The sequence below is a fragment of the Arvicola amphibius genome, chromosome 1 (genome assembly GCF_903992535.2).
Source record: "Arvicola amphibius chromosome 1, mArvAmp1.2, whole genome shotgun sequence".
Taxonomy (NCBI): Eukaryota; Metazoa; Chordata; class Mammalia; order Rodentia; family Cricetidae; genus Arvicola; species Arvicola amphibius.
Window position 1 is genome coordinate 134,187,428 of NC_052047.1, and position 14,572 is coordinate 134,201,999.

Sequence of the window (14,572 nt, forward strand, 5' to 3'; positions counted from 1 at the left end):
ACTCAGGGTGACCATACACCCTGACTGGCAGGCTCAGCTAACTCCCTGGCCATCCTGTACATCAGTACTGCCAGCTAGCTGCCCTGCAACTCCTATCTCACCCCTTAACTGCTACCTACCTGCATCATATTAAATAACAACACAATCTGTATCCCCTGAACATCTGGGACCTAGGCATATCATGACTCAAACCAAAGTTACACTTTCCCAGGAAACCAATGTCTTTTCTAACTGAGAAAATGTTCCCAATGAGAACATGTCACACCTTACTTCAAATATACCTTAACAGATGGCTCAGGTCAACTACCCACCTCAGAAATACCTCTCCCCTCACACCCCACCCCAAAAGTTCCTTTCCTAGGGCCTGTAGTGGGGCTCACCAACCTTCCCTCTACATAGGAAGGAATGCAGCTCACTCAGGACCTGGGTTCTTTCCTAGTACCCACCCGATACACCTACTCCACCCCTTTGTTATTGCTGGCCTCTTTGTCTGAATAAGAAGATCAAGCTTCTTCCCTCTCTGTCTACTGGCATCTGCCAGAAATCCAGATATCACCCGGTCCAGCTATAACCAAAGCTTCCTCCAGCCACAGGCAAACAAATCCATCTGTCCCATCCCATCTGTCATGGCGACAATTAAGCACATGTAGAATAATTTTCATATTACAGACTGACGATAAGTGGCAGGGTTATTGCCCCCATCATGGCAAGGGAAGGAGATGAAAATGCACATTTAAACAAGTAACCAGAAAGTTATAAATACATACACTAAGAAGACCTCCAATGTTCTCTTGTCATCATCCTCTTTGCCTTAAATAGGAATGTTTGGATCATCTTCATCTTCCTCTCCGCCTTCGCCATCTCTTGCCCCCTCCCTCTGTCTGGAATAGGAGCCATGTAACTCGGTGCTCTACAGGCGTATGCTGCACAGAGCCACACACGTTCTCACTGCTATCTTCTTACAGTGGGATGAGCATCTCCACGTGTCTTGCTGCCTTCTCATTTTATCGTTGGCTAGAAAAGTCTCTCTCAGTAGCAGGCGAAGCCAACTCTTTTTCCTGAGCTAGAAATATTTCTATAGCCACCTAGAAGGCTCCATCTGGGGAAAGGGATAACAATTCTGTCTTCTACTCCAACCCCAAGAACCAACAATCTACATGGCAATGGCTTCTGGCCCGACTCACTGGGGCTGAGAAACACTCCCTGGACAGTTTCCAACTCAGAGATTTGGGACAGTGGGACTTCAGATGGGGCCCAAGGTGGCTGCGCTGGTGACCCTGAGTCCTCTTGGCTCTAGCCTCTCCTGAGTGGTAGTCATCATGATCACCTCACGCATAAAGCACATACGACCAACTCTCCCAAGAGGACCCCAGTGATGCCCCCGGGACAACTATTTCAAGGTCTCAGCACCCAGGGACTCTAAGCCTTCAGCTCACTTTATGTATACTTGAAGTTCATTGCACCAACTGAAATGCTAGCAGTCTCCCTTCTGGACTTGATGAGATGCCTTAAAACACCCATCAAGCAAGGCTGGGTTAACCTGCCAGTGCTCCCGAAGACAGAACGGTGGGAAGACTCATAAAAATACCCCGAGAAAGTGGAGCAGCAGGCATGAGTCACAAACCTCACGTCCAAGCACATTATCTCTGTTTCTGAAGAGCAAGACAGTAAGAGGAGTTCTTTAGCACATCCCACCTCTACGTCTGTGCTGACAGGTGTCTGGAAGCCGCGCGTAGCTCAAATAAAACGACAGTGAGACAAGCCAGGCATGTTCATTCCATGGAATTGAAGCTCAGCCTAATGACTCCAATCTCAGAAACATCTCTCGCCTTCGTCCTGAGCGGCTGGCTCCTTCCTTCAGCCCACAAGCCCTCCCTCTGAGCTACATTAACTAGCCTTTGGCGAGTCCTTACGTGCCCATGTAATCACGAGGTTATTTCTGCCCGTTATGTCTTCAAACAGATTCTGGAATAGCTAAGACTCTTTGGTTTGCCCATGCCTTCTCGAACTTTCTAGTGCATTGCAGTAGAGCGCTGTCCTCTGGACATACCTGTCACGATCGTCCTCAACAGAGCGGCTTGACAGTACACTTGCAAGAGACCCTCAAGAACCAGCCCAATGACTGTTGTCCTCCCCTCACTGAAGGAATGATCAGGGTCATTGGATTGTCACCTGAGAGCCCAGCCATTCCCTCCTGTACCTGCTCGTCAGCTGAACATAATTCTGTTCTAGCTGCAAGCAGCCTTGTGATCTCGAAGGTGCTAGGGTGTATAGAAAGTAGGAGGGTAAGTGAAGTCGGGGAAGGACTCTATGCGCAGCTATGGGGAAGTTGGTATTCATTCTGGGCTGAAACTTTCTGTTGGTGCAACTGCTTGGGCATCACCTGCATTCCTGTAAGTACCCCTAACCCATGTTCTGTATGGAAGTTCAATAAACTCATTGGTTCATGAAGATGGACTTCAGTGAAATCAGATTTTGTCATCGGTGTCCTATCCAAGGTGAGCAGGCATTTGCTTACATCTCCCTGGGAACCACGGAATGCCCATGCTGGGTGTGAACAAGGAACAGGGAACCAGAGACAGTGAACTCACTCAGGTGCTGCCCTTTTGTGGTTCTCACCGGTATGTTGCAGGCAGCATGCACAGGCTGACCCAGCTCAGAGTTACAGAGACTCTGAGTCAGTCTGAGGAGACTCACACTTGATCATCATTCCCTGCTACTGGAGCTCGAATTCCTAAAAGTGCCAACTCTATATGTTCTGAGGCCTGGAACACATAACACGGAAGCACAAGACAACTTCTAGGACATGTCTACTAAGGCTCCGACTTCACCGGGTCTGAGGTGGCTCATGTGTAGATGCTTTATAGATTCCCCACGTCACTCTAGCAGACAACCAAGACTGAGCTAAGAGTCTAATTATTAACTGACTTAGGCCCTCTATATGTGTGAGACAATCGTGTAGCTTGATCTACCTGTGGGACTCTTAGCAGTGGGAGCTGGGCCTGTTCCTGATGCTTTGGCAGGCTTTTGGGAGCCTATTCCTCATACTGGGTTGCCTTACCAAGCCTTAATATGAAGGGAGGAGCTTAGTCCTTCTTCAACTTGATATGCCATGTTTTGTTGACACCCATGGGAGGCCTGCCCCTCTCTTAACAGAAACAGAAGAGGAATGGATTCAGGGTGGGGAGCGCAGAAGAGAGGTTGGGAGAGAGAATGGGAGGAGAGGAGGGAGGGGAAACTGTGGTTGGGATGTAAAATAAATGAATGCATTCAATTAACAATTTTTTAAAAAGAATCTGAATACTGTAGTAAGGAGTAATAGCACTATACAGTGTCACGGTGACTCAGTTTCCCATCGATAAGAGAAGGTAATCACATTCCCTACCTTTCCAGGCTCTTAGAAAGACTGAACATGTTAATAGAGGTCAGTTGTGGAACACAGCATGCAGACCCGTGGGAAGACTTTCTGTTCTACCAGGAGCGCCCTCTCACCTTCAAATCCACGTTCATTAATATTAATGAATGAATCCTTCAACTGGTGACCCAACTCAAACACACAGAGCCTTTAGGAACTAAAGGCTCCAGTGAGGAAAGTTTAGCTTTGAGCCCCGTCTCAGCCATTTTGTAACTAAGGAGGCCCCATCTGGTTGCTTACCGGCTCATGCCTTGCTGCTCTGCGACAAAGCCGGGATGGAAAGCCCATACTCCGGTCTTACCTGGCGCATTTCCTTATAGTTGTGGTGTTTAAAATCCAGGTCATCGGTGGTGGTCATCTCATTGCGTCGATGATAATAGTTATTAGGATCTAGGGACAGAGAGATGGTTTTGAATTCCTTCACAGTCGATTATGGCGCCCCTTCTAGGGGCCTGGTTTACAGGATGACAGCAGAGGCGGAAAGCTGAACTTCTAACGCGGGTTCAGAGGCAAGCGCGCCAAGCCACCAGGAGGCACGTGGGAGTTGGAACTGTTTCGAGGTTAAGAATGTACGGTCACAAGGCCTGGGCTTAAATCTCTACTTGATGTGGTGTGGCCTTGGACAAAGCACTCGAGAAGCCTGTGCCTTACTTTTCATCTGTAAGTGGGAAAAGAACGGCATCGCCTCTGCCGGCTTCCGGAGAGCAGAGGAAGAGATACACATGCGCCTGGGCCTCTGTCAGTACGAAACAAGTAGTTACAAAGTTCAAAACCACATGCGCATCCTCGGAGACGTTAGGGAGCACTTACCCACTGTTAGTCTCTTAGCTGGGACCTGTTCCCTTTCCTTCTTCCTAACAGAAGCCCGGCATGTGAGAATCCCCTCTTCTGACATCTCAGAACTCTCAGGCCCCAGCCACAGGGCCAGGCCAACCTATCACAGCACCCAGCTGCTCTGACCGCTCCAGTGGAGGCCAAGGAGACAGTGATAAATCTCTCTCCAGGCAGAGGATGCAGAAACACTGCCAGCTGGCTGTGGTGGCCACTTGACCATGAAGGGACTGCCAGCACGACCTCAGTGACCAGCAGGACCCAGAAGCCCAATGACATCAAGAGCTCCTGGTCAGCCAACCCTGAAGCCCTCCGTCTATGACATTTAGAACCAGAAGCACCTGCTGTAGTTTGCATATGAAATGTTCTCACAGGCTCAGGTCTCAGAACCCTCCTCTCTCTACTTCCTGTCTACTGTAAGAGCTTCCTCCACCACATGCTCCCGTAACCGTGGCATCCCATCTTGCCACAAGCCTGGTCTTGACACAAGTCAACAGAGCTGAGGACTATGCTCCAGAAACCTCTGGAGCCAAGGTTCGAAATCAATCTTTCCTCCTTGAAAGTTGTTTATGACACGTATTTTGTCACAGATATGAAACTCTTATTGACACGGCAGCCTCGCAGGTGTGACCAGAGTGTAGTAGAGGCAACCCTGAGGACTACGGCTCTGGTTCAGGGAGCACAGCCTGCTCGCCCTGGCTCCCTTTTCACTGAACTTGAATTTTCTTTTAATTTCTATTGTGTTGTGGTTATTATTCTAAAACAAAGATGACGTAGAAGAGTGGGGCAGGGAGGAGGAAGAACATGAAAGGACCCTGGATCGCCCTGATGAATTTGTCCTCATCTGAGGAAGAATGGCAGAGGCTCCCAGTCCCTGGTCTTCATGATGACACTTCCCCACTAGGGGATTCAGTCAGAAAACCTCAGTTAGCACAGACCCCCACCACATGCCAAGAGCATCAGAACTTCGGAAGCCGACAATAGCTTGGGCTCTACCCAAGCACTCAGGGGCTCATTCTAGAAGCAGGGGTAATAGTGGGTTGCAGAGGGACCCCTGAGGTGTCAGGATCAGTAGGGAGCCATCTCTGCCACCCAAGTCCCCAGAGTAGGAGTACTGGCTGCTTAATAGACCTACCTCAGCCCTGCAAAATCGAGTCCACAAAATCCTAGGTGACTCTGCAGGCTCTATGTAAGGAGCGCCAAGCCGTGACTCCATCACAGGCAGGAAGGCAGTGTCAGTACCCACTTTACATAGCCACATCAGCTGGCCCTGCTGGAATCCCTAACAAATGGCTTTAGCCTTGGAGTCTGAGGCCACACACAACAAATTAAGAGTCAATGGGGACTCAAACACCAAATAGAGTGTTAAATCTTCATGAACAATCTAGCAATACTATAAGAAACAATAGCTGTCATGAAAGGCAGTAACCTGCAGGCGGGAGACAGGCATTTTTTCCAGGAAGAAAGTCAAGGCCATCTAGGCTCAGCCAAGGTCCCGGTTATTTCTTGGGGCACAGGATGTCCCTGCCTTTGGAGAGAGCTTTCCAGGTCCATGGGTTCCAAAGCAAAGGTAAAGAGCGACAGTTTTTGGTTTGGGTTTTAATTTTGTATTTATTGACACTGACTTCAATTTGCTGTTTTCTAAAAGCAATTCAGCACCCACCCCCAGCTTCAGGGGCATCTTGCCAATCTGAAAACCCCTTTCATTTTCAAACACCAGTTAGGCTTTCAAGGTTGTGGAAAAGGGTTGAAGAAAAAGCTCAGAGCTCCTATGTACAAAAGAATGGTTGATCAGACAATAGCCTTCCGGGAGACTAATCAGCGTGTTGAAGGATCCAGGACAAGGCCCCGATGCCAAGTCTATATTTAATAAAAAAAAAAAAAAAAAAAAAAAAAAAAAACTTCTTCGCTTGTCTTTTCTTTGACTGAACAAAATCTTATTGAAAATTTCTTAAGAGTCCATCTTTCAGTTTTAAAAGTAAGAATTGAACTCAGAGCCCACGATCAGTCTATCAACTATCTACAGCTATTCCCTGAAGTTCCTTTCTTCCATCGGCACCTATTTCATGTGGTTCAGAGGAGCTGTCTTGTCCCATAAGACCAGATACAAGCCTGTGACCCTAGTCCAGGCTGTGAACCCACTTGCCCCAGCCGGTCACTAGCTCAGAGATGATCCTGGGACAACCCATGCTCTGAGTACAGCTATCCCCACTGGTCTTCAAGAGGAAATAACTTGTGCCTCCTCTCCCTGGCTGTCAGAACATTGCACCAATGGGCCTCAAGGAACTGAACTCTCCCCAGGAATCTCACGCTAGGAAAGGAACAAGGCTGAATGAAGCCCTGTGCCTGCCAGAGGCGGCACTTGTCTCCCCTAGAAGAGATTTCACCTAGTTCAGAGCAGCGGAGACTGGAGCCTAGACAATGATGGGCTGGTGATAGGCGAAGTTGTACCTAGACCAGGAACGTTCATAGTTGTGTGCAACTCCCGCCCTCAAGTCAGGACCCATAAGATGGACTTGGGGGGTCTCTGCAGCTCGTCGTCTGTTTTTCCTAGTGCGGCCACACTAACTCCTTTCTCTACATTCCACTATGGCCTCTATTCCCACCTCTTTAACAGGGGTAGTGACCTCGCTCATCAGGGCGGCCAGGGCCCAGGTTCTGACCCCGACGGCTCCAGTGGCAGCAGATTGGAGGAGAGCCTCTTCCTCCTGGGGTCACTCAGATGGCAGGAACTGGAGTGATGGTGAAGAGGCTCTGAGACAGTCATGACCCCAGCAAGAAGGCCCTGAGATATCAGCCCCACCCCTGCCTAATGTCCGTCACACCCACCCCAGCAATTTTCATTTGCCGACCAAATATTTCTCCTTAAGTGAGTCTGAGTAGGACTTCTGGCATTTGAAGCAGAAGTCCTGACTGACTGATTCCATCTCTGTGCCTGTATTAACACAGATGGAGCTCTGGCAAGCCAGCTTCCTGCCCCTTTCCACGTGGTTAGTTTTCAGGATCCTTTGTACTAAACCCCAGCAATTCCTTGGGGGACTCCTTACCGACAGGGAAAGAGGACTCCAGGCATGGCACCTAAAACTCTTCAGCCAGCCTACTCACCTCATTAACCCCCTCCAACCTTCTGTTCTTGACACACTGGCCTACTAATTCTTCTGCCGGAGTCACTGTCTGTTATGAGGCCTCACAGGGACACTAGGCAACAAGAAAGAGAAGAGAAGGAAAGAAAGAGAAGGCGGAAGAGAACTCCGTAGCCATCTGCCACCCAGCACCGTTCGGGACATGTTAAGGCCAACGTTCACATTCCTCTTGGACAATGTGTGTATCGGTGGTCATTCGCTCCCTGGTAGACAATGTCCTCTTCTCATGGCATGGTCAGAGGTCAGTGACCTCTTTATAAAAGTAGTGACTGCCTGCCTTCCAAGTTTGGACTGAAGCATGATTAATAAAAATGCAGAGAGAGAAAAATTGGGGTTCAACTTGAAGATCTGAAAAGCAAAGCAGCCAGCCCACTGGCTCTTACTTCAACCTCAGTCCGAAATGGCGATCCTGCTTCCAGAAATCTCAGAATGAGACTGTGTCTGAGCGCCGTCTCCTCCCGTTTTATAATCCTCTCTAGGTCTGGGATTAAAGGCATGCACTATCCGGTTTCTATGGCAAACTAATATGGCTACTGGGATTAAAGGTGTGTGCTACCATTACCTGATCTGTAAGACTGACCAGTGGGACTGTTTTTCTCTTAGATCTTCAGGTAAGCTTTATTTATTAAAATACAATTGAAATGTCACTACACTGGACTCCATTAAAGCAAGACCCTTCCTTCTTTAAACAATGCTTTTTTTGTTTTGTTTTGGGTTTTTTTGTATCCTAAGAAAGTGATAAATGGAAGCCAAAAAGAAAAAAAGAACTCATCAGGGAATAAGAAGAGAAAATGAGAAGAATCACCCCCTTAATGAGATGCAGACCCCAGAGACCACAAAGGCAGCTACCTACAGAACTTCACTGCAGGAACCAAAAACATTCTAAACTATTGAATTTCCAGTTACCAAAGCTGATTAATGACGTGAGGTGTTGCCCAGGGAGGAAGCACCCACAGATGCCCTCTTTCGGGGTTTCATTCTATCGATGTGACCAAAAGCAATTTAGGGGCACAAAGGGCTTATTTTTCACTTACAGGTCACAGTCCATTGTTGAGGAAATTCAGGACAGAGACTTGAAGGGAGACCTACTTATGCAATATTATCTCCAACCAGGGAACCCACTTACAGCCATAGATGGGCAGTGGGAACTATGGTGGGTGCTGCCTGTGTCCTCACTCTCTGGATTGTGCTTAGCTAGTTTTCTTATACAGCCCAGGGATTAGCATTGCCCACAGAGGGCCGGGCCCTCCTACATCAGTTAACAATCAAGAAACCATCCCCCACATAGAGCTGCCCACAGGCCCACTTCATCTTGGTGACCCCTCAATGGAGACTTTCTTCTCAGGTAGCTCTATGCTGTGTCGAGTTGACAGTCAAAGCGAGCCAGGACAGGCAGCAATCACTTTTGTGACGTGAAAAGAAAACGTGTAAGGGCAAACAAACATAAAATGCAAAGCAAAACATGTGTCTGCTCTGAGGATTGCTACGTAGGCAGACAGAGCCGACTTTCTCACCCATGGAGGGTTCATGTTCTGAAAACCTACAGCTGGCAAAGCCAGCTCACGCATATTACGGGACTGAGAGAAAAATAGTAATGTGGCATTAAACATGCTTTGCAAACACAGCAAGTGCAAGCTCGTGGTGGAGCCGGGGTGACTGCTGAGATAGCATCAGAGCTGCTGGTGGACTGCCTCTGGCTGTGCTGAACGGGACTGGGCACCCACAGGCGGTGATGCTCCAGCTTACGCTATGAGCCTGAGAGTGAGCAGACGCGGGGGAGAAAGCTGGGTGAGATGAACAATGCATCTGCTCCTGTCCCTTGTGACCTGTCTCGGGGAGGACAGGAATGCAACATTCCTAGGTGCTACCGGGAGAGTTTTAGGCCAGCTGCCTTCCTGGAGATGTTTGGTCAGGAGAAGGATGCTCATTCCCTGGGTTCCCAGTGATGCAGCTGATACTTTCTGAAATGCCAGCTTAGGCCAACCTAAGCAGCAGACACTAATAGGATCCAGAAGGTACACGGGAATTCCTGCCTATATCCTGATGTTAGACCCAAAGACCAACATGTGAAAAATCAAGCCATTAGACTAGAAGGAGCGTGCATTCAGGGAAGAGACAGGCATCCGGGGTCAGCTCTTTAGACAGAGACTCTGCAAATGCTCACAGTTAGGTTTCTTCCACCTCCTGCTCTGCCTCTGCACCCAATATAGTAAGTGTGCTAAGGACAGATACATGTCTCGAGGTCAAACATATTGTGTAGCGCTGAGAGCAAAAATCAGAGCCGTGCACATTTGCATGTGCTTTACCATCAAGTTACATCCCAAGCTGACTGCTAGATGCTTTACCATCGAGTTACACCCCTAGCTGACTGCTAGATGCTTTTGTCTTGCTTCCAAGAGACAGCACTGAGTGATCTGTCAACCCTGCCATACACAAACATATTAGAATTACAACAGGCAAAACCACCCTTGGCAAGAGGGCTCAGTGTCACCAACATTCGTGTTTCTGAGTTGTAGATTATGAAAAGTCCCTATCCTTTTCTTTTTGAATAACCTGTGTGTTTAAGAGATTTAACAACGAAGACAGGAAAAGGATGGATCGACTTGTTTAGACTCATCTTAGAGAGGCACCTGCCTCCTGTTAGGAAACAGCCTTGCCGGAACTCCAGGAGGCAAACTCACCTGGCAATGGGCAGCCCAAGATCTCCATCCTCATGCAGATGCTCCCATTATCGAACCAGGACTGTGGATTTACACGAATGTAGCGGGCCACCATGGGGACTGGCAACTCATTTAGTACGGGAATCTCCTTCTCACTATTTCCTTCAAATATCTATTGATGCTCAAGGGGAAAGAGGAAGGAGTTTAAGATCTTCATCGTGAAATTCACTCATTCTTTAGAATCCTATCAGGGAGTACATAAACAAATCACCCCTGCACTCTGCCCCAGGAAACCCCTATCTCTCGGTCTAGCTGAGGGCAAAAGGATGTTCTAGAGCTCAGGCTTTTGGGAGGCAGACCAGGTCAAGCTTTGGGGCAGGGAGAGGTTCTGTTTGGTCCAACAATCATAGAAAGCTACTTAGACTGGTAGGAATGGGAGGCATTCCAGAGGCAGGGAAACATTCATGGAGAAAGCCAGCAGCGGGTTTCATGGGTAGACCAGATGGCTCCATTCTGCGTTTGCACACAGGACTGCTGATGTAAGTAGAAATGAGACAGAATGTAGAAGTGGGGCTGCAGGTGGTGTGTAAGATGCTGGATGCCACGTTAGGAGTGGCACTTGAGATGCTGAATTTGAGAGTAACAAAAGTCCCATACTGATAGTAATCATGCAAGGTGGCTAGCAAAAGTTAGGGCTCTTGGAAGCATCAACCCCAGCTGTGGACCATGAAAAGGAGGTCACTATCCATCAGACTCTCTTGGTTGGTTGGAGTTTACACGGAATTGGTGAACCTCCCCAGGGACAGGACAAAGCCCCATAGCCAGGCACCAATGGAATGGGTAGAGCAGAGAGGGCACTCACCATGTCCCCAGATCCATTCTTCACAGTAACCCATGTGTGACTGTCATTGCTCACCATGACTTTGTAGGACGTCACCCAGTCGCTCCTGTGAGAAAACAAAGCATCACTGGGGCCTCATCCTTTAAAACGCTTATCCACCCCATCCAGAAATGTGGAAGTAAGAACAGGGAAGCTTTCTTCAGGATTGGGCCAAACCCTGATTCTCAGAGAGTCCTGGAGGATAACACAGATTCTTGTCATTGCTCTTGATTGCCCGTTCCAACTAGATAATAAGAACCACGTGCTGAAGACACCACACCTTTGATTGCAGAACACAGAGAGACTGGTCTTGAACCTGCTAGAAAATATCTCCCTGTTGAGAAGTTTTCAGGCTTACCACCAAGGGAGAAAAGACATCAGTGGTCTCCCCAAGCACTGGACCACACATGCTAAAATATCAATTTTCCAGGCAAGATAGGCCCTCTAGTGTAGTAGTGGCAAGACTGTTTATGGGTGTCACCAGCTGCTTTATGGTTGCATTTGAGACCTCCACTATAGGAGGGCACCCATGCCTGGAACTATAAAGCAGGTCAAAGTTCATGGCTGGGGAAGAACCTACGCTTGTTACTCTGCCAAGCAGCCATGTTGTCAGACGGCTCATTAGTCTGTGCTGTTCTCAATCTTGCTCAGAAAAGCTCCCTTTTGCAATAGGCAAAGGTGAATACAGACTCCTCTCTAGTCAGAGCACGAGAATGGATCACTCTGCATGCTCAGACCTAAATGGGACATCTGTATCAACCAAGAACAAGCCAAGTGGGGTGCAAGAGCCAGAGAAGGGGGACAAGCACTGTGAAGTGTCTGTTGCACTGGCTGTAGCTGCTGTACTCGCGAACTCACGTGTTCCCAGCACAAGATGAAGCCACTCAAAATTCTGGTACAGATAGGGGAAGGACTCATGTGCCCTGCATCTAGCTGAGACCAACTGGCAGCTGATGGCTGCTGTGGGAGGAGAAGCCATTTTCCCACTGTGGCTACTGATGGGTTTCTCAGTAAAGAGCCCACACCCATGCACATGTGGGCAGCACTGGAGGTACTATACAAGAGATGACAAAGAGAATCCAGCAGGTTGGGCCCCAAGCCAGAACCCTGTCACCATCTCCCACTGTCCAGAAATTACTGGGGACATAGCAGCCATAATTTGACTTGCTGGAATGGAGGTCAATCTGACAGGCAGGGCAAAATCAAAGTGAAACCCAAACAGGTTTTTTCTGTTGTTAATTGCCAGGTAAATGGAAAGGCCATTCTGTGTGTGCCCCTTCCCAAAGTCTTGAACCTTGGCAGCAGCACCAGCCCCTCCTGCTCTTCCATCCTTTCCTTCTGTAGGTCAGCTTGCTCTCAGATCCTGCTGCCAGAAGGGTTTAAACCAGTGTTTCTCAACCTGTGGGCTGTGACCCCTTTGGGGAGGTCACATATCAGATATTTACATTATGATTCATAACAGTAGAAAAACTGTTCCTCACAACAGAAGGAACAGGAACCCCATTAAAGGGTCACAGCATTAGGAAGGTTGAGAGCCACTGGTTAAAGCTTTCAGTCTGAGTCAAATTGCTTAGAGAATTTATTCAGTAGCAGCCTGTTTTGAGGTGTCTCTATCCACGCTCAAAAAGTCTCCTCTTACACCTTCTCCTGCTGTGCCCATCCCACCACCACTTCTATCCAGAATCAAACAGTAGTCCCCACCCCTAACACTCCAGTAAGCACACCACCAAGCATTCCAGGCTGGGGCCAAGAATACAGAATAAGAGGCCATGAGCAAGGTCTGTTGGGAAGCCCCTCGGTAACGCCTGCTGGCAAAATTACCCTCACCCCAAACAGCAGTCTGCTCTGTATTTCGATAATTTCCAACAATAAGCCTGCTTTGCCTGCCAACTGTTTCTCAGCTGATAGTGCCCACCCCGTAGTAGAAAGGAGGACGGCAGGAGCAGGGCTCTGCCCTAGTGAGACACAAAGGAAGAAGCTAGGAAACTCAGTCAAATGAAGTCCACAGCCTGGAGGGAGATAGAAACAACACTTAGTAAGTTTTCCAAGGAAGAGAGGCTGGGCCTGGGGTCTGGTCCTGTAACCCCAGCTACTCCAGAGGCTGGAAGGAGAAGAATCAAAAGTTCCAGACCAGTCTGGGGCAATTTAGTGAGAACCTTCCCTAAAATTGTGTTGTGTGTTGTGTGTGTGTGTGTGTATACACATATATACATACATGTGTGTATATACATACATATACATATACATACATACATATATACATATATATACATACATATATATATATATATATATATATATATTAAAAGCACTGGAGTTGTGACTTGGTAGTAGAGAACTTACCCAGCATGTCCATTCTCATCTGCCAGGAGACACCACAGCAGGGTGGCTTAGCAGGATCCCTGTCATGCACCAGGAGCCCACACCAGCACTCACTCCTGACCCCCCCCCCTTTCCTCCCCCCTGTATTCAGCCTCTCACAAAGCCTTGCCAATTTACTGCCTATTTCTTTCTAAAAATGTATCCGATCTCTGTAGCTCCACCAGCGGCAGGCCAGCCCATTTTCTCCAGCCAGATCCCAGAGGGGATCTACCCTCCCCTCTCCCAGTGTGTGCTGTGAAGAGGAGCTTACTTTGCTAGAGAAACATGACTGGGTTCCCTCCTGCCTAGTTGCTGCTTTAAACACCGGGAATCCTTATTTCATTATATATAGCACCCTTTATTTCAACTTACTTGTTGACTAATCGGGTTTGCGTACTGAGGATTTCAAAGGCTAATGTAGCACGAATTCTAATTGATCTTAATAATAAAAACCCAAAGTCAGATGCTAGGTGGTGAAAGCTGAAGGATCAGAGAAGCAGAGCAGCAGCCACTAGAGCTCTTACCTCTATGAAAGTCTCAGAGCAAAGTGGGCAAGAGCCTGCCTCCGTGAATCCTCAGACTGAATCCTCAGACTGAACACTCAGACTGAACGCCTTAGCTCCCATTGCCTCCTGCTTTATATCCCCCTCTCCCTCTCCACACAGCACAGCTACATCCCTTCCTGTCTCCACCTCCATAGTGCTGGAATTAAAGACATGTGACTCCCAAGTACTGGGATCAAAGGTGTGAGCCATTACTGCCTACCTCTTTTTTCTTTTAGACTAGATCAATCTCCTGTAGCCCAGGGTGGCCTTGAACTCACAAAGATCCACCTGCCTCCGCCTTCCAAGTGCTGGGATTAAAGGTGTGCACCACCACTGCCCAGCCCCTATGGCTAACTAGGGACTAACTCCCACTCTGATCTTCAGGCAAGTTTTATTTTGTTTAAAGCACAAACAAACAAACAAAAAATATCACTACAGGCTAAAGTCATGTGGAATATGGTACATATGTCCCGGACCTTTCAGCAACTATATAGAAGCATTCCGACCTTAGAGGGTGCATAGCTAAATTATACAGGATCCTTTCATCCAAGGCTGTTGAAGGTTAACAAGGAAGATAGGAGGTGAATGGAATGTTCAAGAGTGGTGGGAAGAAAGAAGAAGCCACTGGATCAGTCCAATGAAGGATGCACAGCAGGTGAAAGAGGGAAAACAGCCCTCATCTAATACAAAAAGCGGCATAATTTTCCTTTATGTTAGGCACATCTGCTGTCATAAGC

The 14,572-nt window shown here is 48.1% G+C and overlaps 1 protein-coding gene across 1 annotated transcript in view; it reads right to left on the reverse strand.

Annotated features, from left to right (window-relative positions):
- Cpxm2 (carboxypeptidase X, M14 family member 2) overlaps positions 1-14,572 on the reverse strand; it is a 109,352-nt gene that overhangs the window by 24,086 nt on the left and 70,694 nt on the right. Inside the window, exons 5-7 of the mRNA XM_038340225.1 lie at positions 10,912-10,996; positions 10,071-10,221; positions 3,717-3,805 (exon numbers count right to left, since the gene is read on the reverse strand). Coding sequence (XP_038196153.1) covers positions 3,717-3,805; positions 10,071-10,221; positions 10,912-10,996 — 325 coding nt within the window. The remainder of the gene's footprint in view (positions 1-3,716; positions 3,806-10,070; positions 10,222-10,911; positions 10,997-14,572) is intronic.